The 18,522-nt window shown below is 46.5% G+C and overlaps 1 protein-coding gene across 1 annotated transcript in view; it reads left to right on the top strand.

Annotated features, from left to right (window-relative positions):
- LOC138299488 (sialic acid synthase-like) overlaps window positions 1-9,828 on the top strand; it is a 278,224-nt gene extending 268,396 nt beyond the window's left edge. Inside the window, exon 6 of the mRNA XM_069237763.1 lies at window positions 9,336-9,828. Coding sequence (XP_069093864.1) covers window positions 9,336-9,530 — 195 coding nt within the window. The 3' untranslated portion in view covers window positions 9,531-9,828. The remainder of the gene's footprint in view (window positions 1-9,335) is intronic.
- The last annotated feature ends 8,694 nt before the right edge of the window (window positions 9,829-18,522 follow it).

Below are 18,522 nucleotides of genomic sequence, written 5' to 3'. Positions count from 1 at the left end.
GAAAGCCAACTAGAGTTGCCATGTCGGGTTGGTCCATTTATGGAGCTTTTTTTCAAAAGCTCTCCAAACTTCTGGCTCTTCTCCCAGATGTTATTTTAAGGTTCTTCTGAGGTCCACAGCTCACCCCAAGGTTCCAGAAGCTCTGAGATGCTCCTTGAGGGTGCAGACTACAACTCCCACAATGCACCTGGTGCAAACTCCAATTTGGCCACTGGACAGTTGTCAGCTGGTCAGTTTCTTCAAGAGTTGGTGCAGGGGACTCTGGTTAGCATTTTTTCACCTGTAGCAAACAGGGAGTCCCTCCTTGAACCAGTTGAAGCCAGGAAAAGTCTTTCTTGTGGTGAGGCCCAAGTGTGCAGCTGGTGCAGTCCTCCAGAGTACATTGTCCAGGTGCAGGTCAGGGGTCCAGCAGGGCAGTCCTTCTTTTTCTGTAGTTCTTCCTTGTAGGGATCTGGTAGGGATCTGAGGTGTGGGTGCAGGTCTGCCAGTATTAACCTTGCTCCTGGGTGATAAACAGGGGGGCCCTGGTTCTCCAATCCGGTGCAGAGTCCTTCCCCCTGTGATGACCTCTTCTTGGGATGCGTGGCAACAATCAATCCCAGGGAGCAACATGCCTCAAAAATCCATCATGGCTGAAAGTGATTTTTGGAGGTTACATCTGGCTGAGCCCACCCACTGGTGTGGCTAAAAATCTTAAACATATCCTTCTCCTGCCCTCTCCTAACCTAATCAGGAGGTCACCTAATGGTCTTGGTTTGCAGCATGTGAGGGAGGTGCTGGGTTGCTCCAAATGTCCTTCCCTGCCTTTGAAGACCAGTTTGGCAGTCCTACCCCCTCCCAGCCTCTCCATCTGCTGAGGGAAGTTCTCCTCCCTCAGGCACATTCCTTTGTGCTCGGCCCCGGCTACGTCAGACCTCATCAAGGCAGCCTGACCAGGCTGCCATAGGCTGGCCAGTCAGAGCAGATCACTACAGGGCTGAAGTTGGCAACTTTTTAGGTAGAGTTTAAAACTCTTACCTGCACACGTCATATTAATTCCAACAATTGTAAGTTGTGGGATGTATTATAACAATTAATTTGATACCAAACTTAAGGTATCTGACACTTAAGGGGAACTTTATAAATTAAAATAAAGTCTCCCCATTCTAGCCTATGGAGGCCATTCACTACAATGAGGGAAAACAGATTTGGCTGTTTTACCTCACCAGGGCTTATTAAGCTATTTTTATAAGGTCCCTGTTTATGGTTACATGGCACCCAGCCCTAGGGGCACACAGGGCACACCTTAGGGGTGACATATGTAAAAATAAAGTAGTTTAAGACTTTGGAACTACTTTTAACTCCAAAGTCGAATTTGCATGTAACGTTAATGTAAAAGCAGCCAGCAAGGCAGGCCTGCCTTTAAAATGACACTGGGCACCTCAGCAGTGCACCTATGGGTGCACCAACTATGCTGGGGTCCCTAAATCTACATGCCCTACCATATACTAGGGACTTATAGGTAGGTTGACTTAGCCAATTATCATAGCCTAACTTGCATACTTATTTTATACAGAGCACAGGCCCTGGGACTGGTTAGCAGTACCCAGGGCACCATCAGAGTCAGGAAAACACCAGCAAAAAGTGAAATATGGGGGCAAAATGTTGGGGGGGCTCTGCAATCAGCCCTGTTTTCTCACAAAATGGATTTTGGTTAACATGGCATTTAGGAATGCATTAAAGAAGAGTGAAAGCGCACTTTTAGAGACACCCCTAGCTGCTGCTATGACCCCTTGATAGCTTCCTGAGGCTAAGAGGTGCAGGGAGCATAATACCTGCACATGAGTGGGTATGGCATTGGTTCTGTGTGTGTTTTGCTGCAGTAGGGGTTGTAAATCAGCTATCAATTCAAGTATTATGGCTGAGTTTAACCTGTACTTATCAAGAAACTCCTCTTCTCTCTGTTCAAATAGGGTAATGTGCAGTCTAAAAATGCCCTCCTGTCTCCTCCTACCTCTCCTCAAACCTGCCAGGATCCTCATCCTCCTCACCACGACGTAGAGTGCAGCCATTGTGGAAAAGGGCTGATGCATTCTGGGCCTCCTTATATAGGTTTTACCTGTTTACCACCTGATTTCAATTTGTGGTAAATTGCACATGCAAAAATCCATTTTGCGACTAATCGCAATTTGCGAATGCTTGATACATTAAATTCCGATTCGGTATTTGCGAATCGCAGTGTGCGATTCTCATTGCCTACTTGCAATTTGAAGGAATCGCTATTTTACAGATTCCTTAAATTTGCACTGCGAATGCCTTTCATACATCGTGAAAGGCAATTTTACATTCGCAAACAGTGGATTTTACTGATTTGCACCGTTTGCAAATGCAAAATCCTTTGATACATCTAGCCCTTAGTTCCCAATTGATCTCACTGACTTCAACCTCTGATCAAAGGACACTGCCAGCTTTACACTTTACTGAAGATGCATCCATAGTCATATTTGCTACATACATGCAACAGGTACTGACGTGTCCTTTGAATTACACTCGCAATTTGAACCTTTGCATAATTACCCACTATTGCCTCTTCCCATGAACACAGAGTGATCATTGACAACAAGACACACAAATAGCTTTACTCGGCTTCCAAGACAAGTTCTACATACCTCTCATCTCTTATGTGCTCTCATCTCCCTAAGAGCATTAGCATGATGAGAATTGGGTGCAGCCAGAAGTTGACCTGAGTGGAGACTTTTGGTCCTGCTGCTAATTTCAAGAGACATGATTCCTCTGCTTCTTTGTAATGATTCCTCTTTTAGAACGTATTCCAGAGCCTCAGCCTAACTCACACCTTTCTCTTGTGTGGCAGAGCCTTCACTTTTGTAGGCTTTATAGATATAGAGAGGCTTTATAGGTTATGGAGGCATTGGAAGTGCTTTTTCACATAAGTATCAGACTTGTGTTCCCTGCATTGTATGCTATATGTGATGGTATTTAGGGCCAGATGTACGAAATTCGCATGTTTGCACCATGCAAACAGCGCATCGCGATGCACATTCCCATTTTGCGAGTCGGTAACTTGGTTACCGACTCGCAAAATGGGAATGCGACTCGCAAATAGGAAGGGGTGTTCCCCTTCCTATTTGCGATTGGAATCGCGATGCAGAATTGCTTTGTGACCGCGAACGCGGTCGCAAAGCAATTTGCAGTTAGCACCCATGTGAAGTGGGTGCTAACCCATTTGCAAAAGGGAAGGGGTCCCCATGGGACCCCTTCCCCTTTGTGAATGGCTCAAAAAATATTTTTTCAGAGCAGGCAGTGGTCCTATGGACCACTGCCTACTCTGAAAAAATGAAACCAAATGGTTTCATTTTCCAGAGTGTATTGCAACTCGTTTTCCTTTAAGGAAAACGGGCTGCAATACCAAAAAAAAAAAACTGCTTTATTAACAAAGCAGTCACAGACATGGTGGTCTGCTGTCTCCAGCAGGCCACCATCCCTGTGAGTGCAGGGAATTGCAAGGGGGTCGCAATTTGCGACCCACCTCATTTATATTAATGAGGTGGGTCTTTGCGACTCCCTCGCAATTCGCAGATGTTGTTAGGGACACCATTCTGCATATGCGTTTGCGACTCGCAATTTGTGAGTCGCAATCACATTTCTTACTACATCTGGCCCTTAGTATTTCACCAGCTTCAATATAGAAGGACCTAAGCAGGTGGTCTTCGTTCAGGGTATTAGAATAGTTACTGATTGCCACTATGACAGCTGCAAAAAAGTTTTGACATTTTGAACAGCCTGTCCTAACATGGCTATGTATCACTGAAATTCTCTGAAGACGATACACAGTGCTACACTGGGATACCTTTAACACTCCTTGATATTTTCAATCTTCCTTGAACTTATTGATGCAGATCCTGGAGTACACTCATGTTCACAAAACATTAAACACTCAATTCTGCCATGGGTCTAAGGCTTTTAAAAGCAACTCGGGGTTATCTATATTGCTTGGCCAAGCTCCATATGTTAACTCTGTGAAAGGGTTCTGCGATTCAGGAATCAAACGATATAATAGATTGAAGTCCTGAAAAGGTTGCTCTAAAATCATGAACATTTAATAATTCAATAAAACAAAAAGAGAGAATAGGATAGTTCTGCTCAAAGAAACATGTTTAAGGTCCAGTAATGTTACTTATAATAAGTGTTATTGAGGCTCATTATTGCCCGTGGGAGGAGAGAAATGTTAAAATTTTATTTTAAGAAATTGTATGGGTATTTTTAACTAAGCACTTAACTGTTTTAATTTATCCTGAACATTTTGTGGATGGATGTATGGGTGGGCGAATATGTGGCTGGGTGTATGGATATATCAATGGATGTATGGAAAATATGGGATTGAATGGAGAGGTTGTAGATAGGTGAATGGATGTATGGATCTGAGTGAAAATTTGGATATGGGTGAGCGTGTTGATAGATAGATGGATGGCGCTGGGACTGCAATGTCCACAACATGCTACACAGGCATATTTGCCTGCCCTGAATGAATGACCACCTGTATATCACATATCCTGAATTTTATTTTGGCTCCAGGATCCCACTAATCTAAGCTTGTGCACAGAGGGCTGGGCTGTCCCTGACTGTGAGGGGTACTGAACCTGTTCTGTGACCTGGTGGAGTGCACCAAGTGTGTCCCTCATATTGGAAAGAGGTCTGCTGTCCCTATCTGGATAATATAACTCATCATGCAGCGATGGCAACACATCATATTTTGAGACTGATAGTGCGACAACGTCATTTTATCTGTCTCACTGAGAGTGTGGTCTACAGACCCCTCTTGTGTAAAGTTTCACTGTTTTGTGTATGCTTAGATCCTTCCGCTGAAATCCTTTGTGTATGTTGAGTGTGTTTAAAGTGTGTGTATGTGTGTGTGTAGCACATGTGCAGTAGTAGGGATATGTGTTTCAGTCAGCATGAGAACAGAAGCCAGTGTTATCCATTTTAGAAGCTCCTGGCTTGGTATGGCACAAGATGAAGGAGGAGGAGAGCATCCCCAGAGCATGAGTCTGCATTCCAGTGACTGGAGGGTAGAGATCCTGAAGTGAGGGAGACTGAGGCAGAGCTACACTCCTTCTTGAGTTCTGGCATGTAGTTCATTATAAGGAGAGAGGTGGGGGCTTCTCTTTCTGTTATTGTGGATGAGGAAGATTCCATATCTGACCCCTCTTCTGTCTAATCCTGGCAGAAGAAGCTGTCCAGGAAGAAAGGCCAGGCATGTCCCAGGGACTGTGGAACATCCTGAGGAAGATGGAACTTCTTCTAGTATAAAACCTTGAAGCTACCACCTAAGATGGAGTCCTTTTATGTTGGTGTAAGCAGGGGTGAAGCAAATAGTACTGAGGGGAGGGGAGCTCTCAGCTGTTTCAGGCCTCTTCTGCACCAGCCTGCCTTGTGTGTGCAATGCACATGAGGCAGGCCGGTGCACTAGAGGCCTGGCAGCTTTCACTGGGCAGTAGGCAGCAAAAGAAAGCTGCAGTTTCAGGACACTGCACACAGGACAGGCCGGTGCGCAAGAGGCCTGAAACTGCAGTTTTCACTGCCAAGGCCCTCTCCTGAATGCACCCGATCTCAGAAGCGCTAAGCTCAGGCGCATTCAGGACTCCACGAGTCACTGAACTCTGTCTCCGCAGAATTCCACAGTGTTTTTTTAACTCCGCAGAATTCCACTAAGTCAGACTCCGTGAACTCCGCCCAGGCCTACTGCAGATAATGTTTGTTTTAATATCAGAGAAATAACCATTAAAATCCAGCCGACCTGGCCATAAAACATGCCTACAAACTGCTACAAAACCGACCCACACACTAATCTGTGAGAGCACTCCATCGGGCACTGCCTGATTGTCCAATGGGAGAGCCCAACCCTGTTTTTCACCTGAAAAATAGTTTGCTTTAGCGAATCGAAGGATCTAAACAGAGTACCACAAATTAAATTTGCCTTGGCCTCATTGACCCCATGTAGGAGGCTGGTCTGGTTTGTAGTGGGTATCTTGGGTACTTACACCTTATACCAGGTCCAGTTATCCCTTATTAGTGAAATGTAGTAGTGTTCTAGCAGCTTAGGCTGATAGAGGTAGCTATAGCAGAGCAGCTTAGGCTGAACTAGGAGACATGCAAAGCTCATTCAATACCACTTATAGTTACACAGTACTTATACACAAGTAAAGACAATACTCAGTGTTACCAAAAATAAAGGTATTTATTTGGGTGACACAGTACCAAAAATATCTTAGAGACAATACTCCTTCTGGAGGTAAGCATTAATACTCAATATGTACACTACACACCAAAATTAGACAAGTAAATAGTCTTAGAACAATGCAAACAGTAGAGATCCTATAGATTGCAATGGGAGAAAATAGGTCTAAGGGAAACACAAACCACATACTAAGAAAGTGTAATGCGAATCATGAATTACCCCCTAGACAAGTGTAGTGTGTGCAGAATCGTTAGGAGAGTAAGAATACAGTAAAGGTAAGTAATTACCCCACCCCAGAGCCCAGAAAAGCAGGAGTAAAGTACTGCAAGTTTCCTTAGGACACACTACAGCTCGTTTTGGGGATTTTGTAGCAGCCAACCAAGTCTGCAAAGAACAACTGCTGGATTATTGGACCTGAAGACCTGCGAAGGAAGGGGACTAAGTCCAGAAGTTGAAAGAAGTTCCAGGAAGGACAGGTGCCCCTGCCAACCCAGAAGTGGGTGCAAAAGAAGAGTCCCTGGGTAGTGGAAGACTGCAGGAATGCACCCTAGGAAGATACCAGCGGGTTCCTGCATGATGCAAAATATGTCCCACGGCGTGAAGATCGTTGCAGATGAGATTTCGTGTTGGAAGTTGCCAACAAGCCTTGGCTATGACAAAAGTGCGTTTTGCGTCAAAATGGTGCTGGATGGACCCAGGAGGGACCTGGGGGCCTCAACTCTGTGTGGGGAGGTAGAGGGGGCTCTCAGAACTTTAGAGAGCCATCAGGATGCCAGCCAGCCCCCCCAGGAGTTGCAGGATCCAGGTTCAAAGAGGTGCAAAACACAGTTGATGCAGCACAACCAAAGAAGGTCCCACGCCACCGGAGAACAACTCAGCGAGTTGAGTGTCGCAGGATGGAGTGCTGGGGACCCGGGCCAGGCTGTGCATGAAGGAATTTTGCAAAGAGTGCACAGAAGCCTCAGGAGACAAAGAAGATGCAGTACACAGGGGTACCGTCGCTCTTGGGGAAGGAAAGGTCTTACCTCCTCCAAATTGCGTCAGCAGGACCGCAGGACCAAGGTGCCTGCTTGGAGCAGGGGAGTGACTCCGTCACTCCACGGAAGATTTCTTCGGTCCTTCTGGTGCAGGATGAAGACAGGGAGTCCCCAGAGCGTGCACACCGTGGAAACTGTTGCTGACTTCGAGTTGAGGTTGCTGAAGAAAAGTGTTTATTGTAGACACTTTGTTGCAGTTACAGCGTTTCTTGGAGCAGGCTGCGGTTGATCCGAGGTCAGAAGAGTCTGAAGTTGTTGCAGAGGATTCCTGAAGGAAACTTGCAAGCAGATCTGAAGAGAACCCACAGGAGAGACCCTAAATAGCCCTGAGAGGGGGATTGGCTACCTTATCAGGTATGAACCTATCAGGAGGGTTCTCTGACATCACCTGCTGGCACTGGCCACTCAAACCCTTCAAGAGTATCCCCACACCTTGCAAAGCAAGATGGTTGAAGTCTGGGACAAACTGGAGGAGCTCTGGGCACCACCTCTGGAGTGGTGATGGACAGAGAAGTGGTCACTCCACTTTCCTTTGTCCAGTGTCCGTGCCAGCGCAGGGGAGAAGGGTCCCTGAACCGGTGTAGACTGGCTTATGCAAGGAGGGCATCATCTGTGCCCTTCAAAGCATTCCCAGAGGCTGGGGAAGGCTACCCCCCCCCCCAGCTGTAACACCTATTTCCAAAGGGAGAGGGCGTAACACCCTGCTCTCAGAGAATATGTTTTGTTCTGCCTTCCTGGGACTGGGCTGCCCAGACCCCAGGAGGGCAGAACCCTGTCTGTGAGGTGGCAGCAGCTGTAGCTTCAGTGCAAGCCTCAGAGAGCTCGTTTGGTAGTACTGGGGTCCATGGTGGAGCCCCCAGGATGCATGGAATTGGCTCCCCAATACCAGATTTGGAATGGGGGGATATGATCTTAGACATGTTACATGGCCATATTCGGGGTTACCATTGTGAAGCTACATATAGATATTGACCTATATGTAGTGCACGCATGTAATGGCGTCCCCGCACTCACAAAGTCCGGGGAAACGTCCCTGAACTATGTGGGGGCACCTTTGCTAGTGCAAGGGTGCCCTCACACTTAGTAACTTTGCACCCAACCTTCAGCAAGGGAAGGTTAGACATATAGGTGACTTATAAGTTACTTAAGTGTAGTGGAAATGTCTGTGAAATAGTGTGTGCACTATTTCACGCAGACTGCAATGACAGTCCTGTGTCAGGGTTTGTCTGAGCTCCCTATGAGTGGCAAAAGAAATACTGCAGCCTATATGGATCTCCTGGAACCCCAATGCCTTGGGTACCTAGGTACCATATACTAGGGACTTATAAGGGGGGGTCCAGTATGCCAATTGAAATTGGTGAATGTAGTCACTGGCCTACAGTGACAAATTTAAAAGCAGAGAGAGCATAAGCTCTGAGGTTCTGGTTAGCAGAGCCTCAGTGATACAGTTAGGCACTACACAGGCATACACATTAGGCCATACATTATGAGCACTGGGGTCCTGACCAGCAGGATCCCAGTGAGACAGGGAAAAACATACTGACATACATGTGAAAAATGGGGGTAACATGCCAAGGAAGATGTTACTTTCCTACACCCAGCCATTCACTCATTCACTTATTCACCCATTCAACTCACGCACTGTTAGTCATGTTGGTGGTAATTAGGAAATCAGTGGAGTTGAACGAGTAAACCTGTCTTACCACTCACTGTTTCACCAACTTTGTTAATCATGAATTTACACGTAACATTTCTATGGATTCTTCCACTCTACCATTTATCAATATACCCACCCACCCATCCATCCGTTCACCAACTCATCCTTCCATTTACTCACTCACGGCAACATCCATCCACTCATCTAAACAAGTTCCCATGAACTAAGTTAGATTGTCATAGTGTGAAGGGAAGATCTCTTGTGCATCATATTCGGCTGACAATTAAAAAATGTAATTTACACTTCCTTATTATGTGGTAAACTGATGAGGGTAACAATTTCATCATTTGTCGAAAATGCACGCCTCTTTTTCAATTTATTTAGTTTCTGTTTTGTTTTTCTACAGTTGGGCAAGTCAGTGGTGGCGAAAGTTCGCATCCCTGCTGGCACCGTGATGACTCTCGACATGCTGACAGTGAAAGTGGCTGAACCACATGGATTACACCCTGAGCAGATTTTCCACCTACTGGGTAAAACAGCCAAGAAGGACATCGAAGAAGATGAGACTCTTACAAAGGAAGTGGTAGTAGAGGACATTTGAACATATCCTGAATATGCACTTTTCCTCAATGCAATCGAGAGTGATATCTCTACTACACGTTGATGAATGAGTAGATTATTGAGAATATTAGTAAAGGTGGTTTTAAAGGGGATTTTTGTCAAATTACATTCTTTTCCAAGGCTAGAAAAAAGGTGTGTGGGTGGATGCATGAGTAGATTAATTCATAAACAGACAGGTCGATGGTTGGATGAATGGGTGAGAGTCACTGTTTTTACATTTTTAAGGTTTACAATTCTTATCAATGTCTAAAAAATAAAATTCAAATTTTTGTAATTTAGTTATCATTTTGTCTTGCATCATTAACATCATGTGAGGGCATTTCAATCTTCAGATGATAACCGCAGTTGTTCTTGTGAGAAAGTAGCCTCTTTCTAGCCTTGTTACCCCCACTTTTGGCCTGTTTGTGAGTGTATGTCAGGGTGTTTTCACTGTCTCACTGGGATCCTGCTAGCCAGGGCCCAGTGCTCATAGTGAAAACCCTATGTTTTCAGTATGTTTGTTATGTGTCACTGGGACACTGCTAGTCAGGACCCCAGTGCTCATAAGTTTGTGGCCTATATGTATGTGTTCCCTGTGTGGTGCCTAACTGTCTCACTGAGGCTCTGCTAACCAGAACCTCAGTGGTTATGCTCTCTCATTTCTTTCCAAATTGTCACTAACAGGCTAGTGACCAATTTTACCAATTCACATTGGCTTACTGGAACACCCTTATAATTCCCTAGTATATGGTACTGAGGTACCCAGGGTATTGGGGTTCCAGGAGATCCCTATGGGCTGCAGCATTTCTTTTGCCACCCATAGGGAGCTCTGACAATTCTTACACAGGCCTGCCACTGCAGCCTGAGTGAAATACCATCCACGTTATTTCACAGCCATTTTACACTGCACTTAAGTAACTTATAAGTCACCTATATGTCTAACCTTTACCTGGTAAAGGTTAGGTGCAAAGTTACTTAGTGTGAGGGCACCCTGGCACTAGCCAAGGTGCCCCCACATTGTTCAGGGCCAATTCCCTGAACTTTGTGAGTGCGGGGACACCATTACACGCGTGCACTACATATAGGTCAATACCTATATGTAGCTTCACAATTGTAACTCTGAATATGGCCATGTAACATGTCTAAGATCATGGAATTGCCCCCTCTATGCCATCCTGGCATTGTTGGCACAATTCCATGATCCCAGTGGTCTGTAGCACAGACCCTGGTACTGCCAAACTGCCCTTCCTGGGATTTCACTGCAGCTGATGCTGCTGCCAAACCCTCAGACAGGCATCTGCCCTCCTGGGGTCCAGCCAGGCCTGGCCCAGGATGGCAGAACAAAGGACTTCCTCTGAGAGAGGGTGTTACACCCTCTCCCTTTGGAAAATGGTGTGAAGGCAGGGGAGGAGTAGCCTCCCCCAGCCTCTGGAAATGCTTTGTTGGGCACAGATGTGCCCAATTCTGCATAAGCCAGTCTACACCGGTTCAGGGACCCCTTAGCCCTGCTCTGGCGCGAAACTGGACAAAGGAAAGGGGAGTGACCACTCCCCTGACCTGCACCTCCCCTGGGAGGTGTCCAGAGCTCCTCCAGTGTGCTCCAGACCTCTGCCATCTTGGAAACAGAGGTGCTGCTGGCACACTGGACTGCTCTGAGTGGCCTGTGCCACCAGGTGATGTCAGAGACTCCTTGTGATAGGCTCCTTCAGGTGTTGCTAGCCTATCCTCTCTCCTAAGTAGCCAAACCCTCTTTTCTGGCTATTTAGGGTCTCTGTCTCTGGGGAAACTTTAGATAACGAATGCAAGAGCTCATCCGAGTTCCTCTGCATCTCTCTCTTCACCTTCTGCCAAGGAATCGACTGCTGACCGCGCTGGAAGCCTGCAAACCTGCAACATAGTAGCAAAGACGACTACTGCAACTCTGTAACGCTGATCCTGCCGCCTTCTCGACTGTTTTCCTGGTGGTGCATGCTGTGGGGGTAGTCTGCCTCCTCTCTGCACTAGAAGCTCCGAAGACATCTCCCGTGGGTTGACGGAATCTTCCCCCTGCAACCGCAGGCACCAAAAAGCTGCATTACCGGTCCCTTGGGTCTCCTCTCAGCACGACGAGCGAGGTCCCTCGAATCCAGCAGCTCTGTCCAAGTGACTCCCACAGTCCAGTGACTCTTCAGTCCAAGTTTGGTGGAGGTAAGTCCTTGCCTCACCTCGCTAGACTGCATTGCTGGGAACCGCGACTTTTGCAGCTACTCCGGCCCCTGTGCAATTCCGGCGGAAATCCTTTGTGCACAGCCAAGCCTGGGTCCACGGCACTCTAACCTGCATTGCACGACTTTCTAAGTTGGTCTCCGGCGACGTGGGACTCCTTTGTGCGACTTCGGGTGAGCACCGTTTCTTGCATCCTCGTAGTGCCTGTTTCTGGCACTTCCCTGGGTGCTACCTGCTGCTGAGGGAACTCCTTGTCTTGCTCGACGTCTCCTCTCTCTCCTGGTCCAAGTTGCGACCTCCTGGTCCCTCTTGGGCCACAGCAGCATCCAAAAACGCTAACCGCACGATTTGCAGCTAGCAAGGCTTGTTGGCGTTCTTTTGGCGGGAAAACACTTCTACACGACTCTACAAGGCGAGAGGGATCCGTCCTCCAAAGGGGAAGTCTCTAGCCCTTTGCGTTCCTGCAGAAACCGCAGCTTCTTCTGTCCAGTAGAAGCTTCTTTGCACCCGCAGCTGGCATTTCCTGGGCATCTGCCCATCTCCGACTTGCTTGTGACTTTTGGACTTGGTTCCCTTGTTCCACAGGTACCCCAGATTGGAAATCCAGCGTTGTTGCATTGTTGGTTTGTGTCTTTCCTGCATTATTCCTCTAACACGACTTCTTTGTCCTTAGGGGAACTTTAGTGCACTTTGCACTCACTTTTCAGGGTCTTGGGGAGGGTTATTTTTCTAACTCTCACTATTTTCTAATAGTCCCAGCGACCCTCTACAAGGTCACATAGGTTTGGGGTCCATTCGTGGTTTCCATTCCACTTTTGGAGTATATGGTTTGTGTTGCCCCTATCCCTATGTTTCCCCATTGCATCCTATTGTAACTATACATTGTTTGCACTGTTTTCTAAGACTATACTGCATATTTTTGGTATTGTGTACATATATCTTGTGTATATTTCCTATCCTCTCACTGAGGGTACACTCTAAGATACTTTGGCATATTGTCATAAAAATAAAGTACCTTTATTTTTAGTATAACTGTGTATTGTGTTTTCTTATGATATTGTGCATATGACACTAAGTGGTACTGTAGTAGCTTCACATATCTCCTAGTTCAGCCTAAGCTGCTCTGCTAAGCTACCATTATCTATCAGCCTAAGCTGCTAGACACCCTATACACTAATAAGGGATAACTGGGCCTGGTGCAAGGTGCAAGTACCCCTTGGTACTCACTACAAGCCAGTCCAGCCTCCTACAGTTCTTAGCATGAAACAGAGAGCACAATGAGGTCTGCTATTCTGTTGTTCAGCTAACTCAGCTTGATGCCGTCCAGAAGTCCACAATATTTAAACAGGCTTTCAAGCCATGGAACATACCTAGCATCTCCAACAAGTGTGCAAATCCTGCAATCAATGCGAGTGGCTGAGTTAATAAACAGTGGCACTTGCGCTGCGAGCAGATGTTTGAGAAACGTGAGAAAGTGAAACCGTAAGGATGTTCATACTGAATGATTTCACCATGAAAGAAAACTCTCCTTTCATATTCATTTGAAGTACCATAAATAAATGGGTGCATTATAAGTGGCCCACTCCAAAGCTCAAGCGTTCTAGTATATTTTCAGTGTCAAGGTTGCCAAGAACTGCAGACTACTCAAGAAACCATAAATCTGTCAGTTGACAATCACTCAAGAATAACTCGCCCTATTCCAACAAAACATGGACAATTTGACAACACCTTAATGAAGACTGGAGAACATAAGACAGGCTTATCGTTGAACTCCACTGATTTCCTAATTACCATGAACATGACTAACAGTTGACTAGTAACTTCACAAGGCCACGGGATTTGAATTCACTTATTTGATCAAGGAATGAAACACCTATCAAAATTAACTTTTTAGAAAATGCCGAATGGGTGAGGAAAAGAGGCTGCTAATAATATGAAAAATGTCCAAATAATTCCAAATTAATAGTATTTAAAGTTTCATCAATTGTGAAAGTTTAAACACTTCCTCCCCTGTACTGCTGGAAAATGGATCCTGTTCAGATTCTTCAGAGCCATTTACCTATAGTGGATTGGAGAAATTATGGGTCAGTCACATAGTTTACTGGATTCATTTAGACCTCTTCTTGAATGACCTAGGAAACAGCAAAGTTCAAATGAGTTTGATTGGGATTGTTATATAATGAATGTATTGCATTTACCTAACAGTAATACATAAACGCTCAAACCTTATGTGAAGAATGTAATCCTCTATATCTGCTCTAGGTTGACATCAGTTAATGTAGGTCTTCATTTTGAAATGGCTACATAGCCCCCTCTACATGGCCCCATTTTAAAATGGCTACATGGCCCCCCTCGCTAAAATCACCAAACAACATGAGCTAAACATAGTCTCCTACACCAACGACACCCAACTACTAATCTCCCTGTCCGAGGACTCTGTGCAAGCCAAGAGGAATTTCCACAATGGGATGAGAACAGCCGCCGACTGGATGGAGGCCAGCTGCCTCAAGCTCAGCTCGGACAAGACAGAGATCCTCGTGATCGGTTCCAACCCCTCTGCCTGGAACGACTCCTGGTGGCCCACCACTCAGGGTAAAGCCCCTAGCCCCCACTGACCATGCGCGCAAACTGCCCATCATCTTGGACTCCTCTCTATCGATGACCCACCAAGTTAACGCCGTCTCCTCATAAAGCTTCCACACACTCCTTCTCCTGTGGAACCTTTTCAAATGGATTCCCCCCGACACGAGGAAGACAGTCACCCATGCACTCATCACTAGCAAACTGGACTACGGCAAGGCACTCTATGCCAGCATCACCAAGAAACTTCAATCAAGGCTACAAAGAGTCCAGAAATGTGCAGCCAGACTCATCCTGGACATCCCCTGTCACAGACAAATCTCCTCTCACCTCAGAGATCTACATCACATACAAACTCCTGATCTAGATCTTCAAGGCACTGCACAACCTAAGACAGGCATACCTCAACCACCGCGCCGCACCTTCTACATACCCAACAGACGTCTGTTTCTCCCAGCTCGCCCTTGCAGCTGTCCCCGAGAACTGGAAAAGTACAGCATGAGGAAGATCCTTCTCCTTGCTAGCAACTCGGAAATGGAACACTCTTCCCCTCAAGCTCAGGCAGACCCCATCACTGAAGCAGTTCAGGAAGGACCTCATGACCTGGCTCTTCCACTGAGCAGCACACCTACTTTCAGCGCCTTGAGATTCTATGGGTGATTAGCCGAGCTTTATAAATCCATGATTGATTGATTGATGGCTAACATTGGTTGCCGTTTTGCTTAATGACACAAAAACATTTGTTTCTACCCAAGCTGAATTTCCAGTGCTGCCGAACCAGTTTATTAGTGAGAACATCTTGTTAACTTGCCCACTAGGCAATTGTATAATCTTGTTTTATTCTGATTGGATGTCTTTCCTGAGAGTAATGTGTAGGTGTGGGAGTTTTAAAATTGTACTTTTAATGTAGTGCAGAGCTGAACTCAAGGCTTCAGGTTTAGCTTTTCTTGAGACTGATTCAGACCTGAAACTGAGGTAGGGTGGGTTTTAGACATCTCTTCCTCTTTACTTTGAGACATATTTAACTGAGTTCTCCTCTCAACTACAAGACTATAATAAATTAATTTGCCTATTACAGCATACTCATTGAAGCATAAACTATACCCATTTAATAAGCTTACTATTGCATATTAATCGAAGCATACACATTCAAGTTATGATTTGCCACTAACCTGATTTAACTCTTGCCTTCTGTGATCTATAAGCTTTAGTATATGTTCATGTTTTTAAACAGAATACCCTTGTCGTTTTTGTGGAGTATAATGCACGTCACATATTATTGAAAGCGGTATGATTTCTTAACCAAGCTTAGGTTTGGACATTCCATTCACCGGAGTAGTGCTTTATGTTCCCTGAATTTTCCCCTTTGTAAAGCTGTAAAAGTTAATGGTTGAAGTGGTCAGGCACCTGTGCATTTATCCCTTCAAATATTCCTTTAAATTATTTTGAGCTTCTTCTGTGTTCCAAATAAGTACATTAGTTTCATATCGCCAAGAATATATTTTTTCTCTTTTTCCCTGACAGTTCATTCTCATGTGATTGCTTTATTTTCTAACAGTTTGTGAGTTATTAACTATTGTAATATTGTGGTTGCATTCCGCAGTCAATTAAAGTAAACTGCATGCATGTATGTGATTGAATTAAGTGGAGAAGTGACTCTTTATCTAAGGATATTAGTAATCACAGCTAAACAAGTGGGCAGGGCATTTGTTGGGTGTCAATAGGAATGGAATTTGGCTCCTACTTCTACTGCCTGTAGCAACATCTTAATCAAAATGTCCTAAAACAGGCAAAATTAGATACTTTGCCATCCGGTGTGTTGCACTGGGTTCTGCCCATGCGGTGAGCCCATTTTTTTGCTTTTTTTGATTCCAGGTTTAAGGGCTTTTCACTGTGGGTGAGCCTCTTGACCGAAGTTTCACCCACGTCAATCACCCGGTAAACTGACTGCGCTTGTGTACGGCTAATGCCGTCTTTTCAGATAAGGCTACTATGAGGCAGCAAGGGTAAGGGGCACTTGGCTGAGTACACATGAGCACATGTGCACATGTGTGTGCAGACATGTGCGGGCTGCGTGTGGGAGACTACTGCTGTGCGCAGCCCGGTAGCAGCCCACAGGTAGCTTAGCGCAATGGGGACTCTGCAGATATAGGTATTCACCTGGCATAGGCCTCATAGGGATAGTGTACACTCCTAAGGGAGGTCAGTATGCTTTACTTACTTAACTATAGTGACGCTCCATTACACATCTAGAGAGGGAACTTGCTCAGAGTACAGTTTCCTTTCTCCTTGGCCTAGAGAGACCATTGACGTCTTGAACAGAAGTATAACCTGTGCAGGAAAATCAAATTTGCCACTTCCAAATGATAACGGTGTATCTTGTGGGTCATTCGGAGTTTTCATGTTTTGCTCACTCCGCTCAAGATCAGAACTCAGGCCTGTTGTCACCCTGCTGTGTCCAATAATTACATTCTCTCCAGCAGCAAGAACAACAAGAACAAAGGCTTCCCCCACACAAAGGAACAATTAGCTCTACTTCTCCCTGCTCCTGTGGAGGAAAATAAATAGGGACGGAATGCTCTGTATCAATCACCCAGCTGTCACACTGCACCACGGATGGGCCTGCCCAAGCCCCCTAAACAAAGGAGAGTGCCCTGACCACTGGAGACACTGGAGACTGGGGGGGCTGCATTTGAAATTCTAGTTAGTAGATCCGTGTCAGTGATGTCAGCGAGGGGTGGAGCTGAGACCCCAGGAGCTGATGTGATCAGTGACTCCTTGATGATATCATTTTGGAATGTCCCAAATTGCTGTGCAGAAAGGTTGGGACAGAGGTGGAAAGGTGATGTGGCGCCCCAGGATTGGTTAGGGGTGCTTGTCTTGGAACCTTTCTCATCCCTTTATAAACTCTTGAACAAGGGGAAGACAGTCTCTGAACTGTGAACTTTTGCCGTGCTTCGCTGCTGGAACCTGGGACTGTCATGGAGAACTGGTAGGAGGAACCCCGTAAACCCCCACTCATGGCCTAGGATTCTGTCCAGTTGACCCCAGTTGACCAGTACATCTTCCCAAGGCCCCTTTACTCCCCCTGAGGACCAGCTGGGGGAAGGCCTAGACTTTCCTGTATCCACTAGCAAAGCTCAAAAGAAAACTGTACAGGGAAGCCTGTGTTTAGAGAACCACACCACTTTGGAGGTGAGGCGGGTTCTTGCAACTGGCCCTGGTGGATGGAGCTTGCCACCAGGAGTAAAAGGAGCCCAGGATCGTCCAAATCGGCCCAACGTGGCCCGAGTTATGGCATTTTTAAGTTTGGCAACTTTTGACCCAGTTCTTCCCTCTGAGCGCATGGGGCTCTGCCACATTTTCATCAATTTCCCCTGAGGTGGACCAGGGCCCAGGGGACGGTGCAAGAAAATGGTGGGACTTATCATCAAGGGAAGAGGGTGTCTGTGGGGCCCCCTCCAGGTGCTCGTATCCCTCCCGGGGACCTCATCCCCCGGGCAGACTTATGTTGGAGGGGGCCGGGATCCCATCCCTGGCTCCCAAGTGTGCGTAGCCACAGGAGGAACACCGCCATACTCCCCTGGGATCTCCAGGATGGGTGGAGCACTGTTGTGCTCCCCTGGAAACTTTAGGATGGGGGAGCGCCATCGCGCTCCGATAGCAGGAGGCGGGAGGGTCCCAGGACCCTATCCTGTGCCCAGTGACAGCTTTTGAGGACAGGGGAGTGCTGCTGCACTCCCCCAAAGTGGCCTGCACTCGCTACTCTCTGTGCCCCTGTCTGGGGGGAACGGGAGGCAACCCCCAGCACACGAGTCTGCCAGCTAGAGAGGGCAGACACAACAGTGAATGGCCGGCTCCGGTGGCAACACACAGACGTGTTGCCAGCAGGGGGAGGTGGCGGGGGTAGCCGTGGTGGGCTCCATTGGCTGCCCTCCAACTATGGTTACTTCTGGGGTTCTGGGCCCCACAACCACAAAAACACGGCAGGAGCTGCCTTGGTTCACAACAAAATATGTGAAAAGCTGCACTGCGGCTCTCCCCAGCACAGTGGGGTATATGAGTCACTCATATAATATTCACGACACTCAGAAAACTCACCTGATAATGGATTGCAGGGCTTTCCCTGCACCATACATTGTTGCCCATAACTCAGCCTGTGGTGGTCCTAGGACGATGAGACCACCACCAAATTGTTCAACACAACG

The sequence above is a fragment of the Pleurodeles waltl genome, chromosome 1_2 (assembly GCF_031143425.1).
Source record: "Pleurodeles waltl isolate 20211129_DDA chromosome 1_2, aPleWal1.hap1.20221129, whole genome shotgun sequence".
In the NCBI taxonomy this organism is placed as follows: domain Eukaryota; kingdom Metazoa; phylum Chordata; class Amphibia; order Caudata; family Salamandridae; genus Pleurodeles; species Pleurodeles waltl.
Note: the sequence above shows the minus strand (reverse complement) of the source record. Positions and strands in the feature narration are given on the sequence as shown.